A 19103-nucleotide genomic window follows, 5' to 3' on the forward strand; every position below is an offset into this window, starting at 1 on the left:
GATTGTTTACGAAGAAGTTTATTCAAATAAATTTGCCGTATGTACAATCTACATTCATTTTAAAAAATATAATAAATAATGACATAAAAATACCCAATTAATTATTATTAATATGCAGTCTTAATACATTTTTTGCAACAACGATAGTGAAATTTATAAAATCTTATTTATTTAATTTCATGTTGCGCATTAAAAACAGCATTGTTGGAATCCATGAAGTCTTAAGATGTAAAGTAAAATATTTGATTAAATAATTTAAGCAATACGAGAGCATTATATAGTCCGGATAAAACCATGGGACTAATGATGAGAATAACATCATTGTGGTGTTAAAGTTAATGATAACACTCCGATAAATGAACGCTTAGTGGAAATTATTTACTAGACTAGGATGATATACGTGAGATGAATGGAATCATATTTAACAAAGGTTTAGAGGATTAATAAATTTCATAAAATAATGATTATATTTGCATTAATTTTTACTTTGCCTTCTATGCCCATAATGAATGGCATTTGAAAGTGCTACAAAACAGCTCACGCACACCACCCCCTTTAGTTAGGTTTGTATATTCGATTGTGTTTTGTTCTGTGAATTCGCCGTGGAACACGTGCGTTGTTACTAGTTCGTAAATGTTCTAAGGTTGATTGATAATGAAGGCAAAATCTTATGTCGCCAAAAGCAAATCAAATTCTTTTAAGTCTAAGCCAAATATGAAAGTAAGCACCAAAAAGGAAATTCGTGATGATACCGAAAGTGAAGATGAAGACCTGTCTGGAGAAGGTAAACGCAAGGAAACATCAATTGAATTAACCTTGGATTGTTGGGAATCCTAATTAAAGTGAATAAAATTTAAATTTAGAATTAGGTGATGATTCGGAATCCAGTGATACGGTAGAAGATTTCGAAGAGGATGGAGATAGTGAAGAGTGTGATTTGGACGATGAAGGGAGCGAAAAGGGTATTACAGATGAAGAAAGTGATGAGAACTCGGCTCCGATTAAAAGTGGAAAATTTGTAGAAGATAAGAAACACAAAAAGTCTCTACAAAAGCTTAAGAAATCAGATCCAGAGTTTTATCAGTTTCTCCAGGAAAATGACAAAAAACTTCTCCAATTTGATGTATCAGACAGCGAATCAGATGCTTCTCAGGATGAAAGTGAAACGGAAGCTGTCCATGTGCCACCGAAAGAATTAGAGGTTGGTGACATATGTCTTTTTATCGTAGCGATTGATTGCGAAATGTATTAATATCTATGAATTTCTTCAAGGGCGCGAGTGATGAAAGTGATTTTGAGGAAGAGGAAGGTACTGTGACCGTGCATCGGTCAAATAAAGTACTTACCCTGCAGACGGTCGAAGAATGGCAAAATAGCCTCCCCGAAGACAAGTAAGTTCAGTAATATGATCGTGTTTGTGTTGTCACAAGCACTCCTTATGGCAAAACATTAAGCAAATTCGCAAGCATTCATTAGGCAAAAATGTGTTGTCAGTCTTTCAGAACCTTGGTGTGTCATGATGTATCTTTTGGAGTATCTTGCTTTGGATCCGGTTGATACCTCTCGAGTTGAAACCACTGATAAGAAATATTTTTTTGAACTTCTGGTTCCCAGTAGTTCTGGGAATATACGGAAGTATCAGAAATTAATTGCACTTAAATCTTTTTCGAAATATGGGGAATTTGCATGGTGTAAGACGTTGCACTAGGTGAGGTCCACCTTTTAACTTACCTGTATTTTAGAGTGGTTTTGTGAGCTTCGAAATAGCTATTATAGTTCTGAAGATATGCATGCTGGAAGACGAAAAAAAAAAAATGTTACTCATTGGATTCTTTCAAAAGACTGTTAATGTGAAATCATTGAAGTGTTATGAAAACATTGGTTTTTATATTTATTTATGCAGGACAATAAATACAGTTGTGGAAGTGATGAAGGCATTTCATGCTGCTGTCCAAAGGGTTGATAGTGAAGATGATGGTGATACTTCTGAATACAAGGTTTCTGGAAGTTCAGGTAATATTAAACTCTGTGTCTGGCATCATGTATATCTTCATTGAAAAGAATTGCCTGGTTATTCCCCCCCCCCCAAGTTCCATCTGTGACTTGAGGGATAGTATATAAAAAAAATTTGTCTTCATTTTCCTAATTTAATTTGCATATTTGGCAGCTAATAATATGCACCTTCTTTTCTGTGGGGCAGACTCAAGAACAAAAGTTTCAACAGTTGCACAAAAGATTGTGTAATTTATTGGAGTAATTTTTAAAAAACAAATTTTTCCACTAAATAAGAAGGGTACATGCTGTTTTGTTATGATCAGTCGTGGTAAAATTCAATGAAGTTCATTTGATATCTTCCTTACACCTTTCGACAATGTGAAAGCAATTAACATGATTGTTAATCTCATCACAAAATAGGAAAAAAGGATGTCTTATATGGAAAAAAGGATATCTTATATGCTGTCAAATATAGTAATTTTTTAAGTCAGTTTTTATAGCAGTCAACTCAAAACTTCGACAGTGTGTTCTATTTTTCCCTTGCGAGGGATGCCATGTGAAAGATATCAATATTTTAAAATAATAATGAGTATAAACCATAAACACAGTAATCAACCCTAAGGTCAGTTTAGTAGGTGATGGTAGAGATCACCCAGTACTAAGCCCTATATGGCGTGTGAAATTCACACATCAGGGTAGGGGGGCCAGTTCCTTTCCCTGTGCCGGTTATGGTTTCCCAGGAAGACGTGGTACCCGAGAAATCACTTTAGCTTGGGTGGAGCTGCAGGTGCCCAGAGTGCCTTGCCCGGGAATCGAACCCGGGACCCTCTGGTCAGCAGTCCAACGCTCTACCCACTGGACTACCGTGACCCGCTTAATAATGAGTATAAGACAATGATAGTTTTTAATAGGTTTCAATTTTATCCAATCACAGATATCACATATCTCAGACTGCTCAGGTGCGAGTGGGGAATGGGGAGTCCAGATGGGCAGTGTTAGGAAGAGGTGTAAGTCAGGGTTGCCCATTATCACCGTTGTTGTTCAACCTGCATGCAGAGGAAATGATTAAAGAGGCATGGGAAGAACTGGAGGTAGGAATGAAAGTCGGCGGGGAATTCGTAAAATCATTTACGTTCGCTGATGACCAAGCTTTAGTTTGTCAGTCAGCCAAGGGGTTGCAAGCATTGCTGAGTGAATTGGAAATTCAGTGCGACAGGTATAGGATGAGAATCAATATTAATAAAACAAAGGTTATGCGATTTTCTAGAAAGAAAAAGGCTAAGCTTAACATTAAAGTTGGAGGGCAAAAACTAGAGCAGGTAGAGCAGTTTACATATCTCAGAAGTGTTTTGGACCAACATGGCCAAAGTAGTAGGGACGTAAGGAGAAGAATAGCACTAGGCAAAGAGGCTTTTGCTAGGAGGAGAGAGTTGTTGACAGGGACATTGAGTAAGAATATTGAGGGGACATTTAGTAAGAATATTGAGAAAAGACTCAAAAACCTTGATATGGAGCGCAGCTATGTACAGAGCGGAAACATGGTCATTGAAGCAGGAGGATAGATGTAGATTGGAGGCTTTTGAGATGTGGATGTGGAGAAGGTGAAATGGACCGAGAAGAAAACAAATGAGGAAGTACTAGGTATGGTGGGCAAGGAGAGGGTTTGTTGGGAGAAATTCTAAGCAGGCAGGAAAAATGGATGAAGGCCATATTGATTGGCAGTGGGATGTTGAAGACTGTGATAGAGGGGAAATGTAAGACAAACGAGGAAAGGGCAGGAAAAGGATAGGGATGTTGGACAGGATGAAGGGAGGAAGGAAGTACACAGAGATGAAGAGGGACCTGATGTAGACTAGGTTGCTGGATTGTGGTTTGTCGCAAAATATTTATTTGGTATTTGTGTCCATCCAAAAACCTACCTTAACCGGTAGATTACCTTATAATAACAGATATTTACTCCAGGTATTGTGATTTAGTAAGCAGTGCTTCTTTGTTGTTTGTTCAATGCAGCTAAAAATGAACCATACCCCTTCCCTTCTTCCAATTGTTGGTATTTCCTGCTGTGAGAATCGTCATGAGTACTACAAAACATTATATATAAAAGTGTATATTTCGCCAATTTGTTGCCCCTTTCCTACAGAAGAGGCACCTTACCTCACATGTGTTGCCTGTCTACCTTATCAATGGCCCTGCCTGTAATCAGAGTGGTGTTTCAAAGGGGCCATGACATCTTGTAATGTCTTTGAATTTGCATTGGCTGCTGAATCAGGCATATCATTCTTTTATGACAGAAATGAGCATCCAATGCATCATTTTGTGATGCTATATTGATAACCATGACACTAAATGCATAAACACAATAAAAACCACTGGCTGAAATTCCAAATGAAAGTATGTATTGAGTGGATTAAATGGTAACATTATCAATTTATATGAGTCTCTAATTTCTTGTTTGAAATCACTGTACTGGTACTGTATTGGAACAATATTTTAAGGTTGTAAAATCCAGATGACCATTTATAAAAGTCTTCAATGCAACTATTTTGACATATAGTATTGTTAGGATGCCTATAGTTTTCCATATTCTTTTTACCCTCCCTTAAAATCTCTTATTTATTCCTTTTTTCACATTTCTTCAATTCTGCGCACACACTCATTATTTCATCCTACCTGCATATTCTCTTCCTCACCCTACCCTGCTTGCATAACGAGCTACTCCCCTCTCCTTTTTCAACATCCTATCATGATGAAACTACTCTTCACGTACCTTTCCTTCCTCCTTGGTTTTCTCCAACCTACCTCTCCTCCCCTACCATGCCTAGTACTTCCTTGTGAATCAAAAACATACCTTAGCGTGACCGACTGACATTAATAAGTAATTGATTATGAAATTTTAAGCAAAGAAGTTTTGTACATTATGCATGTGGTGCATGAAATTCTTAGTGTCTCACTGAATGGTTTGTCCGAAGTGAGAAGTGTTTTTGTAGTTTGCATGTAGACTATTGAGGAAAATCGACGTTGTATATATATATATGATATTTAAGAGCATTCTACTATTGTGTGTGCAATTTATTTTCTTTGTATTTTCAGTGTTTAATGCTGTAGTAAGGTTGTGTGTTGTTCACTTGCCATTATCACTGAGGAACCTTTTGAAAATCTCACCAGAAGCCACACAGTTCCAGCCAAGCAAATGCAAGAAGTGGAAGAAGATTCAAGGTTCTCTGAAGGGATACCTTACTGATTTACTAAAAGTAAGTATGGTAAAACCATGGTGAATTTATGTGTATAGTTTAGGGAATTGAAATGTGAGGTGGACTGCACTAATGAAACCTGAAGCCATAGTTAGGTTTGAGCAGCATCAAATATGTACTTATTATTCAAATTTGAATTATAATTATTGGATAGCCATTTGACTCAATTACATGTAATCAGCATTTTTAATTGTTCAATGACTTAATTGAAGGAAAATACCAACAATTCATGAACTTAGTTTATAGTGAAGCTAGCTGAAATATGCCAATGTGCCTGTCTATTTATTATATATATTGCAGTAAAAGGTCTCCGAGGGTCTATAAAAACCTATCTTCAATTCACTTTGGAATAAACCAATAAAGAGATTGTCAATTATTAAGCACACTGTGAAAATTCAATAGTTTTAGTGAGAACAGTTTTTATGAGGGGAGATGTTTAATTGAATTTCTTTCTAAATTCCCTATTTAATCATGTATTCTTTTACATGAACCTTTGCTGATCATTTAATTTTAAATGTCAAACTCTTGCCCATTTTCTTTTCTATGAGTTCTACTTGGGCAAGGAGTTAGTAAATATGGCTGAGCCTTAAGTTGAAGATTTATTTTATCGTCAAAATTTAATTTTGAAAATTTAATACATTGGTGTGTCTGCCTATCTCAAGCATTCCATTCTACCATGTTTTGTGCCTTAAATAGTAACTTTCTGAACAGAATTGTCTTTCACTGCATTAAATGAGATCAAAATTGTTTCAATAAAATACTAAACATAAAGTTAACAGTTACAGGCTTAACTTTGTGAAATTCCTTCATGATGAGGGTAAAAAATAACAGAAATTTTACACTTCCACACACCTTTAATGCCGTACAACCATGGTTTCGATGCTGTGCATTATCGAAACCATGGTTGTAGGACATTAAAAGTGTGTATAAGTGTAAAGTTTCTGTTATTTTTTACCCTCAACTGAACATGAAGTTAATTTCTTGTATGGTGAAATTGGATATCGTAGTTGTAAATTGCCAGAATTAGTCCTGGAAAACTATAAAAGGCACTTGTGCTTCTCTACTACAATGACTGTTAGGCATTATATAAATCATAGTTTTCTTTCAAATGTTATTGCGGGATAGTTAATCCTCATGCACTTAAAAAAAACTACCGATCCTCATTCTTATACTCTTTATTTTATGTCAGATTAATTATTTCTGGAGAATTGGTGATTTTGGGAAAATTATTAGCATTGGTTATAATGTGACTATCATATAATGCAAATCACAACCTAATCCCTGAAAAAATACTGTATAACTGTGGTGCAGTGTAGATGCAACTTTTAAAGGGTATTCATAGTTACCGAGGTAAATGGATGCTAAAATATCTTGGGTGCATGGCAAATACATTATACTGAATACATTTTATAATAAGATATTTTTAATTTTATTTTGAAATTTGTGGATGTGTGACCACACTTTTCAAATTAATATAATGCTCGAAACAACTGTGTGAGTGAGTAGTAATACTAAAGTGATGTATCAGCAAGAAAATTGGAAGACCTTGCTGTTTTCATGTAGTAATGTTGTGCAGAGTTATTAGGTATTACATTGAATACACTCTTAGTTCAAAGACTGTTTTATGTTGGTGTTGTTTATTGAATTTGTAAACCTTGTTTATTACAGCTCATGTCCAGTGTTTCTTCTGAGAATATCCTAAGTGTTTTATTGAAACATAATCATCAAATGATTATATTTTGGTCTGCATTCTCCAATTTAAAGAAACCATTGGTAAAACACCTAGTTAAACTCTGGAGTACGTCTGAAGATGATACTGTAAGGATATTATCATTTCTGTGCCTTTTACGCCTCAATTCTTCAAAAGCCCTGGATCAGAATGCTGAAACTTCTACTAAGTTATATGAAACAACCTTAAAGGTATGGTAAAGTAATTTCAAAACAATAGTTCTCTCTTAAATTTTGGAATGCATGGTACTATAAAGTAAAACTGGTTAGTTGTTGTCTTTGAAAATGTAACCTGTCAGTTCGAACCAATGAAATTAGTCAGTTGGCATAAAGTCAGAGGTTCACTAATGGAGATGCAATTTAGGGATGAGGCCTGGCAAAAATATTAAGTGATTTGCACCTTAGTCATTGGGATTAATGAGAGAGAAAAAAATCATTTGTAACATTAGGTGCCAAAATAATTAATACCCAAGCAAATAAAAACTTTGATGTAAATAAAATCTGGTCTCTTAAGAGCAGGAAGTAGCAATATTTTCAAGTGAAGTCTGATTACATCATTTTCCTTAAATGAAAATTGGGCGTTTCCTGAAGTTGGCATCTAAGCTAAATTGCTTCTAGTCAGATTTGCAATTTCTAATGTAGTGTAAAACGTATTGCAATTCAGGATGCAGAATACTATTAGGTTTGCTACCACAATTTATATCTTATTAACTAAAGCAAAAACTGTGAAGCTAGTGTTTTAGGTCTAAATGTTTTAATCGTTCAAAATTTTACCACTAATGTGATCTCATATGTATATTTTTTCCTCATACCTAGATAATGTACCTAGCTTATGTTCAAAACACCAAGTTTGTTTCTCCAAATGTACTACCAGCAATTAACTTCATGAGGCAATCTTTGTCAGAAATGTATGCTCTAAATGAAGCTGGTGCATATCCTCATGTGTTTATGTATATTCGTCAGCTGGCTATACACTTACGGAATGCAATAACTCTCAGCAAAAAGGTAAAAAAATATTGTTTAATCGAAATATTTTCCTTCTTATAAAAATATTTAATATATATTTCATCATGTACTTTGTAATAAACATTTCTTTTATTATTTACTTTAAGGAAAATCTTCAAGCTGTTTACAACTGGCAATTTGTTAACTCTTTACATTTATGGTGCAAATTACTATCAATAACCAATGAGAAATCACCTTTACGGCCGCTTTTATATCCGCTTGTTCAGGTAAATTAATGGTATATGCTCATATTTTGATGGAATACCTCAATAGTATAATTTATTATGCTATATGATTTGAGTTTTTATTAATTTACCATTGTTTACCATTGTTACCAAGACACAATATGCTAAGTTATAGAGCATATGCAGTATGGGATATTGCTTCTATGAAAACTGTTGCTGAGTCAGAGTGGGATGAGCCAGCATATTGTCATGATGCTGGAGAATAGGGTGCTCTCCAACATCATGACAATATGCTGGGTCTCTGGCTGGCTGCCACTTCATCTGGTCCACCTTATGAGCTCCTCTGTTAAAATTTGTGGTACCATGTGAAAGGCTCATGATTTTAAAGGTGTTCATGATAATACATTGACTGTCATGAATGTCTGATCTTATTTCTTCCAAATTGAGATATTTGTGCTGGTTGGCTGTTGTAATGTTTAGAATCTTTAACAGTATCTGCCCATGTGTGGAGCGATTGGCTCAAAAAATATTGTTCTACCTCTAAACTGTCCTTGTACTTCTCCAAGCCTTTTGCAAGCCTCTGAAATGGTTTTGTCAACCTTAAAGCCATTTAAGCTAAAAGTAGTTCCTGAATCTGCCATTTCACTTAACTTGAGGGCTGTGGAGGGCTGCTATGCAGCACAAAAAAAAGGTGGTGATAAACTTGAAATAATATTTACCTGAATTGATACAGGCTAAATGGTCTGAAAGAAAGAATTTGATGAAATTTAATCGTGAGTTATGCATGCAAAAAATGTAATGACTACAAATGCTATTCTGAGAAATTTTAATATAACACCTTGGGCTAGCATAAATGCGATGTATGGAATATCATAGCTACTATTTTAGCAAATGTTAATTTTAGTAACTACTATTTTTAGTATAATTCACAATTGTTTGTTATGGCATTTGTCTTATCATAATCAGCTGCCTAGTGCTTGTGGAAAAGCTCTAAGAGGAATGGTGTCCTGAAAATTTTCTGATAACAGGTGGTGTTATGTTTGAAAACGTTAGTTTTGATTCAAGCTAATGTTCCCAATCGAATTTCTGGGGTTGGATCTGGCAATAACGTGCTTCTTTTTATCCTCCACTATCCCATCACCCCTGCCTCTTGCATTCCCTAAAGAAATGGTTCTCAAGAATTGCTAATATGCCTTAATTACAATGGTAGCTGTGATGGATGATGCAGAAAAACAGGTTCTTTCCTTAGGGACTGCTGATGAAATTATTTTGTCTCGTGAATCATGTGTCATCTTTTTCTGTCATGCTAGCACCGAGGAATGTCAGGACATTCATTATAGTCAGGCCTAATTCGTGATGTTACAGTAATATGTAAATTTATGTAATTAGGGTTTATAGTTAAATAGAATAAAAAAATATGGCAGTCAGCACAACACCTTGAAACTCCCTTGAAACACATGTTTAATTCCAAAGAAACTGCGGGAGATGCCGCAACAGTAACTTTTAACGGAGTCATCCGCTAATGTGCATTTCAATGCAACAATTTCAGAGTGTAAAAATCATTCGCCTTGACTGGGATTCGAACCCAGATCCCTCAATATCCGGTCGACTGCTTTAGCCACTTAAGCTACCGAGGCGTCCTCTTAAACTCTAATTTTGGGGCTTTTAAAGGAACAAGATGTTGTGACGAAATACTGTACATACAATGACACAGGCATTCGTAGTCGTGCGCGAGGCGCCACAGTCCACGAGGTTAAAGCCAACTTTAAACGCTTATGGTGTTTTCACGTTGACAAATCTGAAAAAACTTTGTACCTTTCTAAGAATGTATTTAAAAATAATTTGTCGCTATGGAATTATTTTTAAGATAATAAATGAATACCATGGGTGTCAGTGGTGTCTCAGTTGTAGTAAAGGGGCAGGAGGAAGATTGTGGGAAGAGAGCTGTGAAGGAGTAGGTTTATTAAAAGGGAAACAGTGAAAATTGTATGGAATCAAGTGGAGAAGGGAAGGTTAAAGGAGGTGGTGCACTTAGAAACACACTGAGGTTAAGACTTAAGCAGTCTCTTTTCTTGATTATTGAAAAGGAGGAGAAAGTGTGTTTGCATCATGACTTACTATTTCAAATAGACACAAGTAGGTGAAGACTTCAAATGTTGAAATAAATTATGTCCTTCCTGTACCATATAGGTATGATATAGTTTTTTGATGAACCAATCAGAAATTGTAAAGAGACAAAAGTTCATAGTATAAAAAACCTTATGCAATTATACATGTAGATATTACCATGTAAAGGTGAATTTCTTTTTTTCTACTGTAATAATAGGTATAATAAGTGGGTAGCGGTAGTCCAGGGGGTAGAACGTTGGACTACCGACTGGAGGGCCTGGGTTCAATTCCTGTGCAAGCCACTCCAGGCACCTGCAGCTCCACCCAAGCTATGTGATTTTTTGGGTGCAAGATCTTTCTGGGAAACCATAACCGGCACAGGGAAAGGAACTGACCCCCCTACCCTGATGTGTGAATTTCACATGCTGCCGGGCTTAGTAATGGGTGAACTCTACCATCACCTACCAAACCGACCTTTGGGTTGATCACTGTGTTAATCAGTTTTTTAATAGGTATATTTTATGCATTCAGTGTACAGTAGTGCACAAGTAAAGGGTATCTTTTAGCCAAGAGACCAAGTTAATTCAAACACTTATTCTCATCCAAGATTTTTCACTGAATGTATTCCTAATGATAATTGGTAAATAATCTGCTAAATCATAGTATTTTTATTTCAGGTAGCCATTGGGACAATAAAATTAATTCCATCAGCTCAGTATTATCCACTGAGGTTTCACATAGTCAAAATGTTAATTCAGTTAAGTAGTGAAACAGGTGTTTACATTCCTGTTATGCCATTTCTTCTTGAGGTGAGTGTTTTATGTACATTTTTTAGTTATTTAAAGTTTGATGTAGTAGTTCATTTTCTTATTAGCTGATCTGGTTTCAAGCATGATCTATCTTGTAAGGTAGCGTGCCAGTTTTTCTCTTTCACATGTAGAACTGCTTACATAATGCTTTACCATAAATAGTTAGTCAAAATCCCGCTAAAATCTATCAAAAAATACTGCTTACACAAAATTGTTGAAATAAAATAATAGTTAAAAGTGTGGATATTGGCTGAAAAAGTGTGCTCTCTCTGCTATCACTTTGAGAAAAAGTATATGTGATGTCAAATTAATTGAAAATTTGTAGAATATGCGTGTACAGTATTTTTAACAGACATTGTGGAATAGAAAAAGCTCGGGTTGTGTGACTGATTGTGGCTAGCCTCATTCTCATTATTTTCAGTAAATGCATATTTTGTGACTCTACTAAGTTTGGAGTTGATCACACTGAAAGCAGATATTTAATTATTTTTGCTTTTAAGAGTAATCATGCTGAACAAGATAACATTTAATATATCCATTTACTAAGCTCTGTTACATGTTCAATTTGGAACTACAAGAAATCACTCTTCAACTCACTGAATTTCCTGCTTCCCTTCATTCTAATAATTATGTGCTGACATTGGTTGAGTATTTTATTAATTACATAAATATGTTAATTTTTTCATATATTTGAAGTAGGCGGCAACGTTTCTATAAACTGTTTTGTGTCAAGGCATCAAGAAGCTCAGTGTTCCTGAATCTTTCAATAATTTTTTGGCATTATTTCTTATTTTCATTTTTTATGTTGTTAACACATATGACATCAATTCCTTTTGTAATGTAATATTTTTCATATCTTTGCTGTTGAATTGGCCATTTTGTACTGTGCATAATGATGCCTTGAATTCAGCTAATGTCAAGTTTCTCTGGGGTAGTAAGAGAACATAGTGTTCTCTGAATGCTGTCATTGTTCAGACAGAAAAACATCTTTTCAGAATGGTTGATTTTTGTGTCATCATGGAAGCCTGTTTAGTTGTAGTCAATTCTTTGCAAATATTTTTGTTTGATAATTTTTATGCCATATGTATATTTTTTAAGTGCAAGCAGGCTCACATTTTAATCTTTACAGGTTTTAAATTTTAATTTCAATAAGAAACACACCAAGGTTTCTATGAAACCAATGAACTTCAACTGCATTTTGAGGTTATCCAAAAGCCAGATGCAAGAAAATGGCTTCAAAGACGCTGTGATTGACTCAGTGTATGAGCTCATTTTTATGTACTTAGCCACTGAATCTCATCGAATAGGCTTTCCAGATTTGGTCATTCCTCTCTGCATTGAGGTTTGTATCTTTACTTTAACTTATTGGACAATTCTTGTCATATCCTAGCAATTTATGGTGAAGGTAAATGTGAAGTAATTAATCGAATTCTGATCCTGAAAATGTCTCAGGGTCACCGTAGGTTCTTACTTTTTTCTTGAGCTCCATTTGTGATTATGTTGGTTAATATATTAAAGAACATCTTTAAGTTTCACAAAAAAGATTATTTTTAACTTGTCAACTAGGGAACAAGAGATTTAAATAGATATGAGGATCGTAATTTAGGAAGGTTGCCGTCATATCAAAGTGTATAATTTTCTAGTTAGCCTAGAATTTCTCTTCTATTTGGATAATTGTTTCTGTTGAAGTTGCTCAGGACCATTTTTAAAGTAACATATACTTAATTTAACATAATTTAACCTCCATATGTTCACTATTTTATTGTTATCAACATACTTGTAAAGGTTTTTTTAACCCTGATAAACCATAATGGGAAGTTTTAAAAAAACTGTTTGCTGATACAATATTGTTTTGATTCATTGATTTATGCATAAGCATACCATAGGATGGAAATGCAATTGACCAAACTGTGGATATTGTTCATATTTTGTGATAGGATAACGTTGGGCTGCATTTTCACGTATGAAATCAGGTTAAAAAAGCCATTTTTCTTATTATGTGAATTAAGGTCTTCATTAAAATACACTTGACTCCCTTATGCCTTAATACACTTGACTACCTCACTTTCTTTTATGAAATTACTGTTGTTATTCCTAAAAATTATTAAAAGATCCTATTTTGTACCAATTTTATTTATAATACAAATTTATTTTAATACATATGTTGCAGATAAGGAAATTCAACAAAACTTGTAAGGTGGCCAATTTCTGCAGAAAAATGAAGCAGATGTTGGAAAAAGTGGAAGAGAATGCTAAAGCAATTGAAGATCAGAGAAAAGTATCATTCCAAATCCATGACCTAAATGCCATCTTGGAATGGGAGACTAATATGAAAAACAAAGGCACTCCATTATCTAAATTCTGGGATAGCTGGAATAAATTAAATAAGCAGAAAAAAGCCAAAGTGGAGACTGGAACTGATAAGGTAGGCACTTGTGCTTCCATATATTGTGTAGTTTAAACTGCATAGATTCTCACTCTCATCAGGGTTTAGTTTTTCATTAAACACTTCACTTATTTTGTTTGAGTATCAATAATTATTTTCATTGCTTATACATTTATTCCGTAAAAATTACCAAGTTTAGGTATACTCGTAACTTCATGACTCATTCTAAGAAATATTTCTGATTTAGTCATTTTTTTCATTCATTTCTGACTCATTATTATTGAACATTATTTGCTTGTGTTACATAACTGTAATGTGCTCAAGATGAACATTTTGGTCATCCATTACATAATAAGTTAAATGATCATTGTTGATAGATTTTTTGATGCCGTGTGGTAATTTATAAATGGTAAAGGTAATATATATTAATTTTCATGACAGTTTTGCACATTATGGCTATTAAGGGATATTACTTATATAGATTTTTTAATTTATTAAATATTTGAAATTTTTCTGGATGTGTCTGGGTATTTTTTGCTCTTTTGCTAAAGCCTTGTCTCTGTGCTTCTTCTTACATAATTTTGCATACTATATGCTCAATTTTTCTTTCATTATTTACCCACTCTGTGCATAGCTTGTGGTCAACATTTTGTGCACTCTATAGATTGGTTTTCTCAACAAAAAGTAACTGATTTCAATTTGAAATTATTTACCTTTTTTAGATTGTTTATTTTAATTGTCATTTATTATTCATGAACATAAGTTCATGGAATAAATATGTACCTTTCAATGGGAAGTTTGACCAATTCTTTGGGAAAAGGCATCACATAAGTTGGTGGCACTTGCCCGCACACAGAATATTATCCGGGAGGGGAATTAATTGTATAAGAAGATACCTGTGGGAGGAGAGTGTGTGAAAGGCAGGGCTGCCAAATTACTCACATTAACCCTGAAGAAGGTGTGTGGCCAATAACAATATTTCTTGTGAATAAAAATTTAGCTAAAAGTAACGTAGTATACCTTTGCTTAAATACCTATGTTGTAATATTTCTTATTGATGTTGCAGTTTTGTTGTTTATTTTGCACTCATTTCTGGCATAGAGTAGGGTTGGTTGTGCAAAAATCAATGTGCTATTGTTGTAATAAAACTTAGGCACACAACTTTAATTGATATGCATATTGATGAATTAAGGTTGATTCTATAAGATAATTTAGAAAAGAGATTTGCCATATTACCCATATTATTTTTCATATTGATATTTAATTTCTTCTATTATCTTTTATTTGTTTGAAGTGATTCTACCTAATAATTGATAATTTAGTTCATTTTGCCATTTATGATAAACCTTGCTTTAGAAGGCACTTCATTTGAGGAGAAGAATAGGGAGAAAGTAAATTAAAGGAAAGTGATTGGAGGCACCCTGGTGATAGATGTGGAAACTCTTTCTCATGTGCATTTAGCTAGTTTTTAGATTGAACTCTTCCGTTTCAAAGTGCCAACAAGTTATGCGATTCCTGTAATTATGATTTGTATTTATTTCTTCTTATTTGATAGAAAAATGAATTGTTGGGGACATAAAATGGCAATAATTACCCATTCTTATTTGATTGAAAAATGAATTGTTGGGGAAATAAAATGGCAATAATTACCCATTCAGGAAGCCTGAGTTTAAGTTTTCATCGACAGAAATATTTTTAGTTTGTGACTGATGTAGGTGTAAATATTTCAGTCAGAAAGTGTTTGAAATATGGCAGTATTTTCTTTGCTATACTGGCTAGCAGTATCAAGTTTTCAGTTGCTGCTCCTGAATAACTTTCTTTCAAATAAACATTGAAATTTATGTATATATATTTCTGATTTGGCAGCTTTACCTTCTTAAGTCAGTACATATTTAATTGTAATTGACTGTAAGCTTTACTGGTTTTTGAGCTGAGCATTCACTCTTGGAACCTATTAGTCATTCTTATCTCCTAAAGTTACTGCAGTATTTGCTCTTCCACAGCATAAATATACATTTTCTGTTGATTGGTAGTTAATCATTAAATTGGTGGTATTGATTTTGATGTGTTAAATGAGGAATTTATTAAAAAATGAAATCTAAAAGAATTATTAAGTGTGGATGTATTGTGGTTGTTATTTATTTATGTGATTAATCTTGTTTTTATAATATAGGGTGATGATTTTGAGTTCCCTGCCATTAAGAAAGCAAAGAAGACCGAAGGGATTCAGAAACCAGCTGGCCCTGTTGTTCTTTTCCCTTCATCAGATGAATCCGAAGAAGAAGTAAAATTTTGGTTTGTATTTATGTGATTTTCCAAGATCTTTTATTTAATGACCCCCTTGCCTGTTTTTGCATGGTGAGTTGATGTTGCTCCGAAGTAAAGAGCTATAGTACTAGGTAGGAGTGTATGAAAGTATAATACGCTGTAGAAAATTCAGGCCTGGTGCAGGAAGTATGGATACCTTTTGTTGGGTGTGTGAAAGTATTTTTCTCCAGGAGTATCATTTCATTATTCTCTTTAATAGGAATTTCCATACCTCTCCAGTGAAGCCTTCAGGTAATGGGTTTTGAAAGGAACAAAATTTTGCTTTAGCATGTTAATGAATTTTGTATTGAATTTTTAAATCAAGTAAAAAATCAAGTCAAACTTTCAAAATGATCAAACATTTTGTAGGTAAATAGGCATAAATGAAATATGAAAAGGTATAAATAAATGGTAGAGTATGAAATTAATATAAGCCTGTATAGTTGTTAACAGTCAATGGTTTTGACCTTGGTCAAGGAATTCGATGAAAGGTTTTTTTATGATAAAAGCATAAACTTTTCTACTGTGCCTATTGGAAAGAAGATATAGGAGAATGTTGTCATAATTATTACTAATTGGTAGTTCTGTCATTTGGGGTATATTTTGGATGGTAACACATGATCCACCTCTTATGTTTTTGTCTCACCTGTATAATATTACCTTGATTCAGAGAAGATTGGAAAGCTTCCTCTGTCATGCCATAGTTAATTATACAGAGTTTATTGATATTTTAACCCTCTCATTCTTCATATTGTATACCTTTGCATGAATACAGATATTTTTCATAGATCTTCAACTACCATATTTTTACATATTTAGCTTGCTGGAGAAAACCTCGAGGAGGTAGGCTAAGGCCCATAATATAAGTCTTTCACCATTATATTATATATTGTTTTACTGACATAGAAATATCCCCTAAATTTAAGTGATATAGTAGTAAACTTAGTATTATTTTTTCCCTCTTATTATAAATTGGTTTTTGAGTATTTCTGTGAATGCATGATGTATGTTTAGAAACCCTCACTGTTTTATTTAAAGCTTTTTGATAGAATGGTATTGTATTTTCTATTATTAGGAAAGATGAAAATAAGGAGGAAGAAAATTCCAAAAAGGTGAAGAAATTAAAGAAAAAGAAGGTGGACAAACCTGTGAAAAAGATTAAACTTGATCATAATGATGGAGACTATATGAATGATGCAGCTGATATTGTGCAAGATTTAAATTTATCAGAGTATGCATAAATTTCTGTAAATTTTTAAATGAGTACCTAATCAAATACACATGGTTTTTATATGTTGTATTATTATTATTATTATTTTAATTTCCCTCAAGGTTGCATTAATTATGTGAGTGTGTGTACATTCATAGATATTGTTTTTTGGGAGGTCATTACCTTTATCAATATTTCTAGAATTCCTCTCTTTCATCCAAAGCTTTTTGCAGAATATTATTCCCAAATTCGTTTTTTTCTGCAAGATTGCATTGGTAATGATATTGAAAAAATGTGTGAAACATGCCATGCCAGATGTGAAGTCTCTTTTTTTTTGTGAGTATTGCTTAAAGGAGATGACAAAATATTAGCACAAAGGCCATGAGAGCTAGAGAAGGGGGTTCAACTTAAGAAAGTCCAAATTTCATCTTTTTGACTAGTTATAAAATTTTCTCATCTGTCGGTGAAACATATTCAGGATTTTTTATACGTATTGTAGGCTTTGAATGATTTCCTTATGCCACTAATAGACAAGATGAAAATTTTATTTTTACAAAAATGAGTACTTTCATTAAAAAGTCATGATTAACCATTGAGAACTGAATTGAATGAGTGAACTTCAATTTGAAACATGTGAATGTGTTTAATATTAATGTTTTTATGTAATATCAGATAGTCTCTTGTTCATAGTAGTTAATGTGCCTGAATTAAAGATCTTGGTGAGGTTTCTAGTGGCATTATGCTTGTATTGGTGACATTTTTTACTCTTTTTTTTTGTGACAAAAATTTGTAGAATGAAAGCATCATTCTCACTAATATCAAATAAATTCAATTTTAAATTGATTTTTGTGCAGTATCAGGAATTGACCATGGGAAAAGTAATGGAATTCTGCAGAAGACTGGTTAATTTTAACAAATATTTAGTTTAGACACTGCAAAATGGAGAAACATCCATGGAAAATGCTGGGTATTCATAGTTTTCAGTTATATAATGGTTGGGAACTGCAAGATTAATTTGCACTTTCTTGGGAGTGGATGCAGGTTCTGATCACAATTTAGTAATAATGAGGTCAGGAGTATGATTCAAAAAGATGAAACTGGGAGAAGGCTGTTTAGGAAAGTAAATGTATTAGCATTAACTGGAATGATGGAGCATCAACAAACACGAAGGTAGAGCAAGAATAAATAGGAAAAGAATAAGAAAACCATGGACAATGAATGAGATGGTTGGAAAGATAGGACTAGAGAAGGCTATGGGAGAATATAAAAATGGAATTGGGTAGAAGTATAGAGTGTAAAAAACTAAACGGGTGAGAAACTTAATGGAAGAAGCATAGGGAAAGTTTATGCTGGGATGTGGAAATTTTTCAAAGGGTGAGGTTTGTGTACAATATAGGAAGGTGAAATCACTGTGAGACGGTAAGATGGGATTTGATTATTTTTACAATTATTATTACTCCCGCCAGCATGGCTCTAGGGGTCATTGGAACTCCCAAGCCCTTCCACCACGTCAAGGTTGTAGTCCGGGGAGGGATATTTATTATGCATATATATGTGTGTGTGTTTATATAAGCATGTACGTATATACGAGGGTGGTTTTTTTTCAACATCCAATGGTCCACAAAAAAAAGACTAGTGAACATTAAAAAAATTATTTTACTACCAAAAGTTATGTACACTTTGATTACTTTTCGACATAATCACCTTGACAATTGAGACATTTGTCGTACCTGTGGACAAGATTTACAATACCCTCTTCATAGAATTCGCCAATGAATTCAAATGAGTCTTGACGTCTTGAATCTCCTCGTTGGATTGGAAGTGCTCCCCTCCTAGCCACTTCCTCATTTCAGAGAAAATATGGAAGTCACTCGGCGCTAGGTCGGAACTGTATGGCGGGTGATCGAAAATTTCCCGTTGAAATTGCTCTTCAAGGAACCGTTGGGTTGAACCAGCCCTGAGGACGGGAGTTGTCAGGGATGAGAACAATCCCTGATGTTAGCGTGCCTCTACTTTTGTGTCGAGGAGGAACCAACGAGGAGCTTCAATAAAACGTCAAGACTCATTTAAATTCATCGGCGTCAACATTTTATGAAGAGGATATTGTAAAGCTTGTCC

The 19103-nt window shown here is 34.0% G+C and overlaps 1 protein-coding gene across 1 annotated transcript; it reads left to right on the forward strand.

Moving 5' to 3' along the window:
• Positions 1-599: 599 nt before the first annotated feature.
• On the forward strand, positions 600-17073 carry Noc2 (Nucleolar complex protein 2). The gene is made up of 13 exons (XM_071599586.1): positions 600-784; positions 864-1201; positions 1273-1391; positions 1904-2013; positions 5086-5246; positions 6915-7166; positions 7791-7979; positions 8087-8206; positions 10951-11082; positions 12212-12424; positions 13253-13507; positions 15642-15763; positions 16851-17073. Exons 1-13 carry the CDS (start codon positions 655-657, stop codon positions 17014-17016), a joined length of 2307 nt encoding a protein of 768 aa, XP_071455687.1. The 5' UTR covers positions 600-654; the 3' UTR covers positions 17017-17073.
• Positions 17074-19103: the final 2030 nt, after the last annotated feature.

The sequence above is a fragment of the Hetaerina americana genome, unplaced genomic scaffold (assembly GCF_022747635.1).
Source record: "Hetaerina americana unplaced genomic scaffold, ioHetAmer1.1.p SCAF_11, whole genome shotgun sequence".
NCBI lineage: Eukaryota > Metazoa > Arthropoda > Insecta > Odonata > Calopterygidae > Hetaerina > Hetaerina americana.

What these genes read in the sequence shown, in the direction of transcription:
- Noc2 (XM_071599586.1), top strand. Translation starts at nt 655, where the DNA reads ATGAAGGCAAAATCTTATGTCGCCAAAAGCAAATCAAATTCTTTTAAG. An exon ending in TGCCACCGAAAGAATTAGAG is followed by an intron (nt 1,202 to 1,272) that starts GTTGGTGACATA and finishes AATTTCTTCAAG; the next exon opens with GGCGCGAGTGATGAAAGTGA. An exon ending in ACCTTACTGATTTACTAAAA is followed by an intron (nt 5,247 to 6,914) that starts GTAAGTATGGTA and finishes TGTTTATTACAG; the next exon opens with CTCATGTCCAGTGTTTCTTC.